The 17,497-nt window shown below is 39.4% G+C and overlaps 2 protein-coding genes across 4 annotated transcripts in view; one reads left to right on the top strand and one right to left on the bottom strand.

Moving 5' to 3' along the window:
• The window catches only part of fam219aa (family with sequence similarity 219 member Aa), a 417,719-nt gene that overhangs the window by 229,075 nt on the left and 171,147 nt on the right, over positions 1 to 17,497 (top strand). The window lies entirely within an intron of this gene.
• dnai1.2 (dynein, axonemal, intermediate chain 1, paralog 2) overlaps positions 1 to 17,497 on the bottom strand; it is a 223,974-nt gene that overhangs the window by 100,339 nt on the left and 106,138 nt on the right. Inside the window, exons 14-16 of the mRNA XM_048599020.1 lie at positions 7,479 to 7,568; positions 6,220 to 6,307; positions 909 to 988 (exon numbers count right to left, since the gene is read on the bottom strand). Coding sequence (XP_048454977.1) covers positions 909 to 988; positions 6,220 to 6,307; positions 7,479 to 7,568 — 258 coding nt within the window. The remainder of the gene's footprint in view (positions 1 to 908; positions 989 to 6,219; positions 6,308 to 7,478; positions 7,569 to 17,497) is intronic.

Below are 17,497 nucleotides of genomic sequence, written 5' to 3' on the forward strand. Positions count from 1 at the left end.
CACAGTCCCAGGGCTCCCGAAGTTGAGGAAACCCAATACCAAAGAATTTGGCATTGAGAAAGGGCTAATTAATCTTGTTCTAAAAGAACATTTAGTGAAGAGTGACCACAATATGATTAAGTTTTCCATGACATTTGAAAAAGATGTAGTTCAATCCAAACCCAGGGTGTTAAATCTAAACAAAGGGAGCTACAAAAGTATGAGGGGGCAGGTTGGCTGCAGTGGATTGGGAAAATATATTAAAAATATATGAGGGTACACAGGCAATAGTTGGTATATAAAGACTTAATACATGGTTGACAACAAACATACATTCTTTTTAGACACCAAAACCTAACGTGAAAAATGAGTCAATGTGGCTAACAAAGAAAATTAAAAATTGAATCTTATAATTCAGCAAATGATACTCAAAAATTTGTTAAAGAAAAAAATACTATATGACTATAAACTTGCAAGAAATATAACAGAATGTTAAAACTTCTACAAGTACATAAAAAGGAAAAGATTAGCAAAGCCAAAGTGAGTGCATTACAGGCAGCATAATTTAAAATGGCAAAAGGGAAAGGCTGAAAAGCAAAGTAATTATTTTGTGTCTGTCTTCACAGAAGAAGATACAAGAAATCTTGAAAAGATATTAGAAATCCAAGGCATTTTTGAGAATGAGGGACTAAAAGAAATTAGTTTTTGTAAGAAGTAACACTGGAGAAATGAATTGGGCCTCAAATGTGACAAATACCCAGGGCTTGATGATCTACACGCCATAGCATTAAAGCAAATGGAATAGAGATAGTGAGATAATATGTGTTGATATGTTTTTATATGATTTATATGTTTTACACATCGCAATGCATCCCAACATGCTGTTGCTCTCTTTAACAGTCTGGAAACATTATTTATTGTGATCCTACCTTGTGTATTTTTCCTTCTTCTGTGCCCACTAGAAACAAGTTTTCCTTCTGTTTATGGAAGTCAAAGGAAGTTCCACATCCTACAAATATATAAAATGTGAAGGGTTCAGATTTGAAAGTTTAGAGATTTTGCTAAACCCTTTTTCTAATTGGCATGGCTGGAAAAAAATGTCATATAAAGACACAAATTATGAGCAAGAGTAGGCTTTTTTGCCCCTTAAACATGTTCCGCCATATGTTAAGATCATGGGTAGTATGTTTGTGGCCTTAATGCCACTTCTCTGTCTGCCCCTTAAAACCTTTGACTCATCTGTTCGTCAATAATCTATTTATCTTGGCCTTAAATATATTCACGATGTTGCCTTATGACCACAGATTCACGACTATCAGGGAGAGCAAATTTCCCCTCAACTTGGTCTTTAGTGACAGACCCCTTCCTTTTAAAGCATGTCACCTATTTCTGGTCTCTCACACAAGGGGAAACATCCATTCAACATTCACCCTGTCAAGTCCTCTCGGGAGCTTATGGTTCCAATTTTCAAAACTTTGGTTCTGGCAAGGAAGGTGGTATGAAAGGCAAATAATTGGGCAAATTAGCCTAAATTGGACAGATTAGCAATTAAATGTTGGGAAAGAACATCCGCTGGGGTCATTTAATGGTGAATTAAATATTTCAATGTCGCCACTGGCCCGATTACTTACATTTCTGGCTGACCATCTGAATCTCTTAAAAACTAGGAGCTGCTGCCCTCTAATTGGCTGGCAGCTTCTGGTGAGGTGGAACATCATCACTGAGGCCCATGATTTACCAAGCAGGCACCAATCTGTTTGGAACTACCTGAATGGAACTTGATCCAGTGAGCTTTTTAGGTGGCAGCAGAGAGTCATAGAAACATTGAAAATAGGACAATGAGCGGGCCATAGCTGATCATCCAACTGACTACCCTGTTCCTGCTTTCTTCCCATATCCTTTGATCCCTAGTGTAACAACTAAAATAGGGGCATGATTATAAAGCAGGTACAGGAGCAGAAGGACCTGGGAGCACAAGTACACAAATCATTGAAGTGGCAGGACAGATAGAGCAGTTGATAAAGCATACAAGGTTCTCAACTTTATTAATGGGAGCACAGAGTCTCAGATCAGGGAGGTGATTTTGAATTTGTTCAAGATACTTCAGATGACCTGTTGTATGCAGTTACGGGTGCCACATTATAAAAAGGATGTGAATGCATTGGAGAGAGTGCAGAAGTAATTTACAAGAATGGTTTCATGAATGGTTTCAGTTATGAGGACAAATTGAAGAATTTGGAACTTGGAGAGAAGAAGGCTTAGAGGATATTTGTGAGGGGTACTCTAAATCATGACTGGGCTGGATAGAGTAGCTAGGGAGAAGCTGTTCCCCCTTTTCTCTCTTTTAAAAGAGAAAAGAAAATATTTTCATACAGCGAATATTTAAGGTATGGAATGCACTGCTGTGGTGGAAGCAGGTTCAACTGAGGAATTCAAAAGGTCATTGGATGATTATTTACAGAAATGGTGTGCAGTGATATGGGAAATGGGCAGGAGATTGGCACTAGGTTACAGAACCGGTGCAGGCACAATGGACTGAATGGTCTTCATCTGCATTATATAATTCTGTGATTCTGTGAACTATATCCAACTAAATCTTGAAAATATTCAATGTTTTGGCCTCAATTGTTTCCTGTAGTCGAGAATTCCACAGGATCACCATTCTGTGTAATGAAATTTCTCCTCATCTTAATCCTAAAGCCTTACCCCGTTTCCTTAAACTGTAATTCCCGGTTCAGGACTCCCTGATCATTGGAAACATCCTTCCTGCATTTTCCCTGTCTAGTCCTGTCAGAATTATATAGATTTTTGAGATTTTCCCAATTCTTCCAAATTCCAGTGAATACTGTCCTAACTGATCCAGTCTCCCTTCATACATCAGTTCTGCTTTCCCAAAAATCAGTCTGGTAAACCTGCATTGCAATCCTTTCATGGCCAGAACATTCTTCCTCAGATAAGGTGAGCAGACTTGGTCTCAATACAGCAAGTGTGGTTGCACCAAGGCCAGAAAGATATCCCTGCTTCTGTACTCGAATCCTCTAGCTGTGGAGGCCAATATACTATTTGTTTTCTTCACTGCCTGTTGCATGCTTACTTTCAGTGTCTGGTGTACAAGGACACCTAGGTCTTCCTGCATCACCTTCTTTCCCAACCTATCACCATTCATATAATAATCCACTTTATGGATTTTACTACCAAAGTGGATAACCTCATATTATACTTCAACTACAGTGCATTTGTCCACTCACTCAACTTATTAAAATCACAGTGAAGCATCTCGGCAACCTCCACACAGCTCATCTTCTCACCCAGCTTTTTGTCTTCTGAAAACGTGGAGATATTACATTTAGTTCCCTCATCTAAGTCGTTAATATCTGTTCTGAATTGCTGGGGTCCTAACTGATCCTTATGGTACCCCACTAATCACTGTGTCTAACTAATGCCTGCAACTCAGGAAAAGACTTTTTTACCCCTAATCTTTGTTTCCTGTCTGTCAACTAATTCTCTAATCATGTTAGTACATTATCCCCAATCCCTTGCACTTTAATTTTACATTCTAATCTCGTGTGAAACCTCATCAAAAGTCTTCTAAAATTGCAAACAAACCATATCCACTGGCTCCCTCTTGTCAACTTCACTAGTTATATTCTCAAAAAATTCCTGTAGATTTGTCATGCATGATTTCTCTTTCGGGAATCCATGCTGACTCTGTCAAATCCCGTCGCTGTTTTCTAAGTGCTCTGCTATTGAATTTTTAATAATGGATGCTGGCATTTTTCCTACTACCAATGTCAGCCTAATCTGTCTCTAATTCCATTTTCTCCCTAACTTTTTAATTAAAATAATGGGGTTACTTTCTCTACTCTTCAACACATAGGAACTGTTCCAAAGTTTACAGAATTTTGAGATATGACCACCAATGCATCCGCTATTTCTGGGAATGTATCAGCCTTTAATCGCATCAATTTTCCCCACACCATTTCCCTAATAATACTGATATCCTTCGGTATTCTTTTAGATTAATTCACAAGATGTGGGTGTTGCTGCATGGATCAGCTTTTATTGTCTATCCTTAATTGCCTAGAGGGCAGTTAATAGTCAACCACGTTGCTGTGGGTCTGGAGTCATGTGGAGGCTAGACCAGGTAATGATGGCAGTTTCCTTCCCTAAAGGATATTCACGGAACAATTGGACTTTTTTCTGATAATTGACAATAGTTCCATGGTCATTATTAGTTTCTTGATTCCAGGTTTTTACTGAATTAACATTCCACCATCTGAGATGGTGGGATTCAAACCTAAGTACACAGAACGTTATCTGGACCTCTGGCTTAATTGTCTAGCAATAATACCACTCATCCATCATTTCTCTCTCAATAGACCCTGCATCTCCCAATATTTTTAGGACATTATTTGTATCCTACTTTTTGAGGACAGAACAAAATATGTATTGTCTGCCATTTCTATGTTCCTTATTATAACTTCCCCTGGTTCTATATGTAAGGGATCTACATTTGTTTGAACTAATTTTTTTCTGTTCACATACCTACAGAAACTTTTACAATCAGCTTGTTACAATCAGCTTGTGTTGTTCCACACAAGCTTACTATCACGCTGTGTTTCTCCCTCTTAATCAATCCCTTTATCCTCCTTCGCTGAAATCCAAACTGCTCCCAATCCTGAAGTCTGCTGCTTTTTTTTTAAGCCAAATTGTATGCCCTGTCGTTGAATCTAATACTATCCCTAATTTTCCTTGTTAGATATCGTCAGGCCACTTTTCCAATTTTATTTTTGTGCCAGACAGAAATGAACAATTGCTGCAGTTCCTCCATATAATCTTTAAATGTTTACCATTGCCTATCCACTTTGAGTAAAGTTCACTAATTTATCATAGCTTGTTCACACCTCATACCATCATATTTTCATTTATTGAAGTTCAGGAACTTTGTATCAGAATCAACTACGTCACTCTCCATCTTAACAAAGTAATCTATTGTATTATAGTAACTCTTACCCAAGCGACTTCGTACAGCGAGACTGTCAATTACGCCTTTCTGATTACACAAAACCCAGTCTAGGATGGCCTGTTCTCTAGTTGGTTCCTCACTATATTGATCCAGAAAACAATCCTATACACACTCCTGGAATTCCTCCTATATGGTATTGTTACTGATTTCATTTGCCAAATCTATATGCCAATTAAAGTCATCAATGATTATGGTTGAACCTTCAGCGTTTGCACTCTAATTTCTTGGTTTATGCCTTCTCCAACATTACCACTACAGTTTGGGAGTCTATATACAAATTTCAGAATTGTTTCTGTCCCTTGGTCAATTGTCACTGAACATGCTCACCCTGACACTTCGTGCTTTGAAAATTAAATCTCAAATATAGATTTTCAATACCTCTCATTCTTCTAAACTTCAATGGATATAGGCCCAATCTGTCCAACCTTTCCTTATAAAATAAGCCCTCATCCCAGGAATCAATTAAGTGAACCTTATTGCAAATCTCTTCTAATGCAATAATGTTCTTTAATTAACTTAAATCCTGTCACTTCAACAGAAAGAAATAAGACAATGCTGGATTTTTTTTTGATAGAGAACTCTATTATTGGCACAATGAAGTTAATAATAATTCAGACCTTCAATGGCATTGGTCAATGGCATATCCCACAGACCAACCATGTAATGCTAAATAAATTCGAGGACAGATGCCATTGCTAAGATCGAGGCATGGTATCTGCAAATTAGTGGCCTGAAACTTCTGAAACCACTGTAAATAAACTTTTAAAATGTTGATATCAGCAGGAAAAACTTAGTAAATACTGTTAAAAAAAAGGCAGTGTTTCGTGATATAAAATATACATTATTTTAATATTTTAAGATGATTTATTTTAGAAATTGCATTTTTAACTAGTGGTATGTGGGACATATTTATGTCTGTGTGTGTGAAGGAGTTTAACGATTAACTTACAAGGCTTTCTGAATCCATGGTTTGTTGGAAAAAAATGTGAAAAGTGTAGTTCTTGTCTGTTATTTGCAATTTGTTTACATTGGGAGACCTTTTTTCCAAGTGAACAAAGTAAACAGTGCATTAGGTTTCAGTTATCAGCTGAATTTGTGATTGCTATACAATCGTGCCGTGTAAAGCCTTACATCTTTGAAGCAAAATGTAATCAATGGCTGTTTGTTAGCAATTAATTATTTGCTAGATGATATGATTAAAAATTAGGACTTACCCATAATTTGCAGTTGCAAATTTTCCAGTGCATCCTTGCAAATTCCATCCATTGTCAGTTTGATAATATCTGTATGAACAATTTCATCCTGGAAATAGGAAGAATATTCTCTAGTGACTTTAGTGACTGTTTTTAAAACTAAACTTTAATCATTTAATGTGGGAAAACACAGGTTGTATTTTAAAAGTTTTTTCAGTCTCTTCTACACTATGGGTGAGATTTTGCCCAGGTGGGGCATCTGGGTCAACTATCCAGTTGGGGAAGGCAAGATTCTCCAATGATATTGTCAGGAGGAGGCAATTATGAATTGTTACAAATGAGAAAGAGCCAATTAAGGACAACAGCCAGTCTAACCAGAGAACCAGCAACTTTGGAGCCTCACTAATGCTACTGAGTGGCTGCTGCTAAGGCAGCAAGATTGTAAGCGTACCTCAAAATGGAGATGTTCATGATCATTGTGCACATTTTTAAATGGGGCAAGCAGACAGCCTCAAAGAATGATAACACTCCAGCAGTACAATTGAGGCTACTGGACCAGATTTTGGTTCAAGAGGTTCTGTCCCTGGGCTATGGAAGCTTTGATGACACCCCAAACACATGCCCCACCATCCCTGGAAACCTGTGGGAGGATGCCTCCATGTAGCTGCCTACTTCTTTCCACAGTGAAAATTTCAGAATCAGCACACCCAAAATCACTTCCCAGATTGACAGTTCTGCAGACCATAGACACATTGAAGAGCTTTTACTACTACTGCAGAAGTTTGTAATGCCCTCACCACAACACATTGTGTTATGACACAAAAGGATCAGTTTGAACTCTGTATTGAGTTTGATTTTTCCAGCTATGTGAGTCACTACATTCTCCCACTGGCCAGGGTGGCATTTATTTGAATCTCAGGCATAACCTTCTGGGATCCAGGTGTCACTTGGTATTTTTAACAGTCTAAAGAGTCTCTAACTCCAGGAAAATCAGAGCGAATGTGTCTTTAAAAATCCCCTCCTTTACAAATTAACAATTATTTTATACTAGTTAATGATTTCCAATAACTTCCCATCACTGACAATTGGCTGATTGGTTTATTTGCTGTACAGAAGCAAACTATTGCATTTTCCTAAAATTTTTGCTTTGTTTCAGATTTTGAGTAGTCATAGTTTTTAGTGATTTAGTGATGTAACATTCTCATAATGCTACCAACTTGTAGCAAGTTAACAATCCTGTCTTGACTGCCGAAAAATAAAATCTGTAGGAAAACACTTGCCTTAATTAAAGCCCAAGAAACAACCCGTCCATCTGATGAGACAGAACAGAAGTTGATATTGTTGTCCAGGTCATCTTTTTGCCACTTCACCTGGAAAAAGTAAGTAATATTATGACCAAGGTTGCAGGAATGCACCACTTCCTTTGTAGTCCCAATCTTCCACTGGTCAAAACGAATTTAGCCAGTGTTCCAGACTGGTATTACAGCCAATTATGTAGTTTTAAACTATCCGGTTTTGTATTAGAAACAATTCAGCCAGGTTTCTTACAAAATAAACTTAATTAAACAAACTGTGCAAAGAGATGTGATTTATATTCTAAAATCCCAAAGTCAACCTGAAGAAAATAAGCATAACTAACAAACAGTAGCTGAATGCTCCACAGACACATCAAATTCCAAGTGCAACTAAACACATTACCCAGATGTCAATGACACTGTCATGTTACCAAATCACATTAAATCTTCACAGGAGAGTAGGATTCTTTACTCAGAATGACCTGGCCGTACATCTGCTTGCATGCCATTCCACCATCTTGAGGTCCACTTTTCTTTCCTGGGCCTAAACTTCCTGGATTATTAAAAACCGCATCCAGCATAAGCACAACTCCTGCCTTGCACAAACAGCTAGCTTCATCCAGCTAGTATAGCTGCTTAATAGTGTTTTCTGAGCTCTAATCTGTTCAGTTGCACAAAGCAAATGCTTTTTTTTTGTGAGTTTAAAGCCCACTCTCTGTTGTATTGAATTATTAATTGTGTACCAGCCATTTTTGAACACTTTGCAGCTACTAGGACTTCTCTGAGACCTCACGACACCAGAGCTATTCAACTGCTTTAGCACTTTACTGAATCTCAACTACACAGAACCAATTCAATTCATTTGTCATCAGCAACACTGTTAACAGCAGTCCTGCCTAACATGGAGTTTGTTTTGCTGTCATGCACAGTCTTTTTTCTAGCCTCACTCCCTGCCACCTTTTGAGCATTTTTCTTTCTAATTTTCCTTCTAGTTGCATCGGTCTGTGATACTCGTGCACAGCAGCAACTTCCAGAACTTGAAGTCTATGCTGCAATCAATATACTGATGCTGATTGCCATGTGCAAAATAGAGGGAAGAGAACATTTGAACTTGTCTTTAATGATTCCCAAACTGTCTTGAGTCACCTATTGGAACCAGTACCAACAGGCTCTGTGCCTTTTGCTGGGCAGAACTGAATAACTAATATTTTATAGTCAAATAGTTAAACGTGGTCTCCTTGGAAAATATCTATACCCCTGAATATTACAATGTTCACAGAGTGCTGGCACCTTGCATTACAATAAATTTTCACAACTACAAGTGTTAGTTGTATATAGCAGTTAAAAATGCAAACAGACATACATGCAAAACATTTATTATCTCGTACAAGGTTTTGCTTCTTTGATATTTTTCAATCATGATACTTATTATGCAGTGTAGCAAAGAATATAGTTTTTTTGTTTGTACATCATGTGACTGAACAACCTATAGTTAAAGATAATGACAGCTATCTAAACTAGAATCAGTAACATTTATATAGATTGCGTGAGATAACGGTAAGAGGGAGTCGTCAGGAGAAACTATGGCAGAAGGAGTTCAATTTGCTATAATTTGATGTTATTCATTTTGGATTTGATGAAGATGATTCAAAGTATTACTGTATGATGAGGACAAGGTGCTACAGAAGAACAAAGATTTTGTTGTTTATGTACACAGGTCACTAAGACTACCCTGTCGGTACAAAAAGTAATTAAAGAGACTAAAAGCCTTTATCTCAAACGTTTTGATATTCAAAAGTGAGGACATGATGATTCAGTTGTACACAGTCATCTACAGTATTGCTTTCAGTTTTGGACAACTATCCTAAAGCAAGAAATATTCAGCAAGTCTGGCAGAATCTATGGAGCAGAAACATTGGAGATCTGTGAACTTCTATCACAATGAAAATATATATTGGCCTTGAATTGGTTACAGGGCAGATTAAACAGACTGACTCATTCTGTCCACATGGCTATGGCAGTTTTAATCCTTCATGTCCTTCCACTCTCTTCATTTAACCCCAACAATAGATCCTTTGATTCCTTTCTCCCTTAGAGGTTTATTGGTGTTTCCTGTGAATGCACCCACACTAGTTACCTCAATCGGTCTTTGTGGCAATTATTTTCCAGGTAAACATGTTTTTCATTTCCTTTTGGATTTATTAATGTCTATCTTATACTTATGGATTCTAGCTTTTCACCTCGCCCACAAGTGAAAACATTGAAGTTCAAAAGATTTGAAGAAGTAGACGGGGTTCTGTTGCTGGATCATTATTGTTCCCTCAACCAAGGAAAACAGGATCACAAATGATTAATACATTTAATTAACATTTACAAAATAATGATGCTCTTCCAATCTCTGTAGAGGCTCATAACAGTTTAATGCAAAGTTATTAGCCAAAAGGATGATACATCAGGATTTAACATTTGAAATTAAATTTTACTTTATTAACGATTAGAGAATAAACACTCAAAATTAAACAATATTTTATTTTTGTAGGCAACTTATAATTTAAACTAATGAATAGAATTTACCACTTGCTACTTTTACTGACAACCAAAACCCCAACTTTGTTTACATTACTCAATCTTTTAAGCAGAAATTCACTCTCTGGGAACCAATTCAAAATGTTGTACAGCCCCCAAGAGTTATCATGCAGTTTTTTATTTCTCTCAATTTCTTTTATTTCCAATTTGTTTCTCTCTTCTGCAGTAAAAGCTTTCCTGGGGATTTTCTCATTGGCTTCAGCTTGGTGAAATTTCAGCCATGTTTTAACTCCTCACAAGCTTGGTCTTCAATCTGACTGCAAGTACCTACCATCATTCCATGAGGAGAAATTTCTTCACTCAGAGTGGTGAATCTGTGCAATTCTCTGATGCAGAAAGAGTTTGTGGCCAAACATTGATCCCTTCAGCTCTAAGAACTGTACCTCCTTCTTGAAAGCATTTAATCAAGGGACATCGGGAGAAAGTGGGAACATAGTACAAAGTTGAATGATCAGCCAAGATCATGGGGCTGAATGGCCTGCTTCTACACTGTAGGGATTCTATGATTCTATGATATAGTAAATGGCAGAGCAGGCTCGACAGGCCAGATGGCCTACTCCTGCTCCTATGTTCTGTTACTATGTTGGTACCATCCCATCCAAAAGGACCTCCAGGTTAATGTTGCAGAACGGGGCACCGATTTTCCCTGATCTGCCATGTCTGGAGCAAATGTCAGGAATCATGCAGGACAACTCTGGATGGGCAGTGCTTATCCAGGTGCACAATGAATTTTTAAAGAGGGTGTGGACATGAGGGATGCAGGTGAATTCTGGTATTTCTGCTGAGTGGTGAGTTGTTATTGGAACAGCAAATGGAAAGAAGAGAGTGCAAATCGAATATGGGAGGTGCCATAAGGACTTGGAAGGAAATTAATGAGGTAAAATTGGTGAGATAAGGTGAGAAATCTTGTTAGAAATCTCATGGCAGAAAATCCTTCAAAGCAAACCGCAACTCAGACTTAGCCAAAAAAAAAGTAAGATTTGGCAGGATGTTTCAAGTTGATGGCATTTCACCAGAAATTAGAAAAGTTAGAAATGCAATAGGTTTGAGGGTGATGATTTGGAAGAGGATGGAAAAGGACAAAGGGAAAGTCTGGGATAGGATAGAAGAACAATCCAGGGTTAAAAGTGCAGTGCCAAAGGAATTAGTGATGGAGCAAGAGAAGAAACAAATCAACAAAAGATAACACAACAATCAGTTCTGAAGAAGGGTTATTGGACCTGAAACATTAACTCTGCTTTCTGTCCACAGATGCTGCATCCACAGTTCTTTGCTTTTTTTTCAATAAAAGATATGACAAGAGAAGGTCAGCTGTCATCCAAAAGCAAAATCAAGAGAAAAACTTAAACATGCAAAGAAAAGGAAACAAAACAGGGGCAGAAATTATGGTCTGAAATTGTTAAAGTCAATATTAAAAGTTGAGGGACTGTGCCTCAAACTCACGTTGAGCTACATTGGAAAATTGTAGTAGGCCAAGGACAGAGAGGTCAACATAACAGCAAGGTGAGAATTAAAATGGTAGGCAACCTGTTAGCTCATGATCGTGTTTCTAGGCAGAATGGAGGATGTATGAACTGGTCAACCGATTTCCCTTTGGTCTCTTCAACAATACATAAGAAGTTCGGCACCATCCAGGTCAAAGTAGCCTGATTAACTGGCACTTTACCCATCACCTTTTGATATTTACTTCCTCCACCACTGACATACAGTGGCAGCAGTGAGTACCATCTACAAGGCCAACTGCATCAACTCACCAAGGCCAAGTTGTCAAAACCTTCCAAACCCATAACACTTTACTTTTTACCAGCTGCAAAGACAGGTACAGCAAATGCATTGAAACAACATGACCTGCAAGTTCCCTTACAAACCACACGTGCTCCTAATTTTGAACTATACTGCCATTCCTTCAGTGCAGCTGGGTCAAAATTCTGGAAATCTTTTCCTAGCGGGACTGTGGATGTACCTATACAATAGGGACTGCAACAGTTCAAAAGGTGGTTCATTACCACAATTATGAGTTCAACTTGGGTTTGGCAATAAATGTTGGCCTAGCCAGCATCACCTACATCCTAACAACAAATATGTCTATTTCTGAATATTAAGTGAAATTGAAGAATTTTGAGAGGCATTAAGTTAATTTGAACCTTTTTTATTATTTGAAATGAGGGCACCATTTTATTACCATTCTCTAACAGCCAGCATTTAGTGTCCATCCCTAACTGTCCTTCAGAAGATCAAAATTATCTACCTTCTTGATCCACTGCACATGTGACAGTGCTGTGAGATAGGGAATTCTAGAATTTGAACCTAGGGACAATGAAGAAATGGTGATGTGCTTCAAGTCATGACAGTGTATGAGCTGGAGGAGAAATGAGAGTTTGTTCTGTTCCTTAGAACCTGCTGTCCTTCAACTTTTAAGCAATAGAGGTTTCAGGTTTGGGAGGTATTAATGAAGAAGCTTTCGCAAATAGCTGAGGTGAATCTTGTAGATTGTATACATTCTTGTCATCATCTACCAATGGTGGAGGCAATGAAGGTTTTGAATAGGCATCCAATTTAGTGGACTACTTTGTCTTGGATTGTATTAACTTTCCCATATGTTTTATGGAGCTGCCCTCATCCTGGAAAGTGGCAAGTGTACACTGGCTTGTGAATTCAAAACCCAAGGGTCGAGCAGTTAGGATGAATTCACTTGCCTTCATTATCCACATTTACAGCTATTGTATTAATGTATCAGGTATAATTAAGTTCTTGTCAATAGTGAGTTTCAGATGTTGATGGTGGGGGATTCAGTTAGCTTCAATGAATATGGAATGACTGGGGGAGACAATTAGATAGTCTCAGGAGAGGCAGTGGCCTGTTGTAATCACAGTTAAACAAGTTTTGCTTTAAGAGACGAGAAAAGGAATGAAGTCCCTGTAAAGACTATTTCAGAGGCCTGATACCTATTTTAGGCAGATGCTTTTAGTGCAACCATGTGCTTCCATTGTTATTCAGGGTTGAGCTGTTGGCTTTCAAAGTTGGAATCCTTATGGGTTTTGCACTTCAAAACTGGTGCAATGGGTGTTATGATTGTAACAATGTCAGCCAGTTGGACCTCATAGGATATCAGTTCCTTGATTAGAGCTGTGAATCTGGTCCAATCAGGGAGCCCTGGCTGACATAAAAAGATTGAGTGCTGGTGTCTGACTTTGTATGAAGCAGTATTATAATCAAGGACTGCTCATGTGTAAATAAAGGGTGAGTTAGTGACTGGATACCAGCCTCTGTAGAGTTATTTCAGTATCGATGAGAGTAGGATATGATCCTGAAGAAACTCACAAGCAATACTTGACTTTAAGTTGGGGTAAGCATTTTACTTCATGCTTTTGTTGGTGAGCTTGATTCATTTGACCCTGCCATTGTGGACTGGACCCAGTATGTGGAAAAAATGTGTTATTTTTTCTGGGCAAATGACTTTGTGGCAGACAAAAAATGAGTAATTCTCCTGATAGCCTGTGGAATTGCAGCTTTTTCTGTTGTTGGTAGCCTAACTTGCTCTGATATACCAGCTACCAAAACCTTTCTAGAATTGATTGACATAGTTAAGGAATATTATGACCACAAGCCTCCTTTAATTCTAAGACGCTATCACTTTTACTGGGCAATTCGAGAACCAGGAGAATCTGCATCAGTGTTTTTGACTAGGTTAAGATGACTGGCAGAACCTTGTGAATTTGGTTTAAACATTAATGACATGCTCAGAGAACGTCTGGTACGCATTATTAATGATGTAACTATGCAAAATGCCTGCTAGCTAAAGCTCAATTGGGCTTTAAACTGGCACTACAACTGGCTATATCATCAGAAAATGCGACAAGTGGAGCATAACAGTTGCGATGTACTCTGATGGAAGTGGACACCCTCGCCAGTCTGACTGAGCTTGGAAAACACCAACTGAGTGCAAGCAATTGCATAGCCTCAATCAGGGCATGCCACAGTGACTATAGGCTGGCCCACGGCAAAACCCCAAATTTTCATTCAAAAAGGTATTCATCAAACTTATTAACTTCCAAGATGACCGCCAATTCTTCTTTTTCTATCTGGACACATATACACCCTGCATTAGCCGAAGTCCTGGAAGTATAACTTATTGGGCGCTCCTCTCAAGTGGGCCATCTATGAGCTAATCACACCCCGATGCCATAGAGGGAGGCATTGCACATTAATACTAGATCCTTCTTGGGACCATAGTGTGACAACACCCAGGGGGATGACAGCTGTTTCTTTATTTTATTGAAAGCTGGGACTTGACTATGCGACCATTTCTAAGGCTGACCCTTATTCAGGAGTTGATGCAAAGGTGCCAGGTTATGTTTGAACTTTCTGTAATCATTTGTAGTCACCCCAGAAATGACCTAAGCTCTTGGACAGACGTGGGACCCCAGACTACCTTTGATTGACTTTATCTTCCAATGGATGCAACCTAACCTTGTTGATTCTGTGGTCCAAGTAGGTCATTTGGGGGGCCTTGAACACACATTTTTCCCTTCTTAGACATGCCTTGGAAAAGCACCTCAGGACTACATCAAACATAACCTGGCACCTTTGCATCAACTCCTAAATAAGGGTCAGCCTTAGAAATGGTCGCATAGTCAAGTCCCAGCTTTCAATAAAATAAAGAAACAGCTGTCATCCCCCTGGGTGTTGTCACACTATGGTCCCAAGAAGGATCTAATATTAATGTGTGATGCCTCCTTGTATGGCATCGGGGTGTGATTAGCTCATAGATGGCCCACTTGAGAGGAGCGCCCAATAAGTTATACATCCAGGACTTTGGCTAATGCAGGGTGTATATATGTCCAGATAGAAAAAGAAGAATTGGCGGTCATCTTGGAAGGTAGGAAGTTTGATGAATACCTTTTTGAATGAAAATTTGTGATAATCACAAACCACAAATCTCGACCTGAGCTGCAAAAGAGGACAAGGCAGTGCTGCCCTTAGCTTCAGGCTGTATTCAGCATTGGGCTCTAATGCTAAGTGCTTGTAATTATAAGTTAGAACACTGTCTGGGAGGCTGAGTAGTGAACGTGGATGCATTGAGCTGCCTTCAATTGGCAGATACACCATCAATGGTACCCCCAGTGGAAGAGTATGCAATGACATTAAATTTTCTGGACATGTTCCCAGTTACAGCTAACAATATCAAACTTTTATTTGTTCATGGGATGAGGGCATCGCTGGCTAGGCAACATTTATTGCCCATCCCTAATTGCCCAGAGGGCAGTTGAGAGTCAACCACATTGCTGTGAGTCTGGAGTCACATGTAAGCCAGACCAGGTAAGGATGGCAGTTTCCTTCCCTAAAGGACATTAGTGAACCAGATGGGTTTTTCCTGACAATCGACACTGGATTCATGGTCACCGTTAGATTCTTAATTCCAGATATTTATTGAATTCAAATTCCACCATCTGCCGCGGGCAGGATTCAAACCCAGGTCGCCAGAACATTATCTGGGTCTCTGGATTAACAGTTCAATGATCATACCACTAGGCCATTGCCTCATCAAATCTACTTTGGACACAGAAGGATCCAGTCCCTTCCAAACTAAAACAATTAGTATTCATGGGGGAAACCAAAGAGCCATCACAACTAGAATTAAAACGTTTTTGGATCCAGAGAGACCAACTCATGGTAGAAGATGGTATATTGTTAAGGGGAGCAAGAGTAATTGTCCTGAGCAAAGGTCATCACCAAATAATGGCTGATTTTCACCAGGGCCATTCAGGGATCTCCAAAATGAAGATGTTGGTGAGAAGTTATATCTGGTGACCAGGCCTGGAAGCAGACATTGGTGGGGCGGTGTCCAGAGTGTCAACAAGGACAGAAATTACAACCAGCACCATCTGCGGGAATGACCAAGTAAAACGTGAACTCGGTTGCATGTCGAATATGCAGGTCCTTTCATGGGCTCAACGTTCTTAGTCACTGTAGATTCGCCGTGCATAGGGTCCATTCATCAAACACTGGATGACTATAGAAAAACTGCACACATCTTTTGCAACACATGGGGTCCTGGAAGTTTTGGTTACAGATAATGAGACATCGTTTACCAGCTGAGACTTTGGGCATTTCTTAAAGTCAAATGAGATTTGACATAAGGTCAGCTCTGTATCACCCATCATTCAATGGCCTAGCAGAATGAGCGGTCGAAACAGCCTACAGCCTCACTAGATACAAAACTGCCACAATTCTTATTTGATCATAAGATCCCCTCCTCCCCAGCGACATGCATAAACAGGGATAGCACCAGCAGAGTCGCTAATGGGTGGAAGACTCCACACCAATATAAATCAGATTTTCCCGGATTTGGGAAGGAGGGCGAAACGGCATCAGGAATTCCAATGCCACACCCAAGACTCTGCCAAGTGACAGAGAATTTGATACAGGAGGTGATGTTTGGTGTAAGAATCGTGGAAATGGCCTTGTATGGGTAAGAGGCATGGTCAATGCAAGGTCAGGACCAGTGACGTACAAAGTTTGGGTAGGTTCAACCATCTTGAATAAGCACAGGATGATACTAAAGCTATGAATTTGCAAACAATGCAGGAGCAAAACGTGTCCTGCCCCTCGGAATTTTCGGAAATCCTGCTGCACCCCGTGAATTCATCCTGTCTGTCAAACGTTGTCAAATCCTCTGAATCAGAGGTGGACATGATGGAAGTAACCACCTTGATGCCTTTGCCACTGGAAGAAGACACCAAGGTGCTCCAGGTGCAAGAGGCGAGCTCCTATTCGTACATTCTGCCTATGTCAGATGCCGAGTCTGAGGAACCTGACCCGGTTCTAAAATGCCCCAGGACGCCTTCAAAGAGAAAGGACTGGCCTCTATCTGTGGACTGGGGTGGGGGAAGGATATAGTGATTATAATGTGGTCAGCTAACTGACCTCATGGAATATGAATTCCCTAATTGGGGCTTTGAATTTGGTCCAATCAGGGAGTCCTGGCTAACATAAAAAGGTTGAGTATCAGGACTACTGCCAGTCTGGTGCCTGACTCTGTATGAGGCTATACTATACTCAAAGACTATTCATATATAAATAAAGAGTGACTTGGTGACAACCCCTGTGGAGTCATTTCAATGAGAGTCAATTGTGCTTGGTAATTTCAGGTTTCTTGGAAAGGGTAGAAATTGATTGCAAATAGCACTGACAACCAAATGATCAGAATGATAACTTAATGAGCAGTAGCACTCTAGCAAAGTATTAAAAAATGTCAATTTCCTTTCTCTTCTGTCACCATTCTTCTCTCTTGGTAGGCCACTTTTTTGTGCCTTTAAATGATCCAGCCATTTATCAGGATAAACACTTGAACACTAATTGTTAACTAATTGCAGGGCTGGATGAACACAGCAGGCCAAGCAGCATCATAGGAGCAG

The sequence above is a fragment of the Rhincodon typus genome, chromosome 1 (assembly GCF_021869965.1).
Source record: "Rhincodon typus isolate 14 chromosome 1, sRhiTyp1.1, whole genome shotgun sequence".
In the NCBI taxonomy this organism is placed as follows: domain Eukaryota; kingdom Metazoa; phylum Chordata; class Chondrichthyes; order Orectolobiformes; family Rhincodontidae; genus Rhincodon; species Rhincodon typus.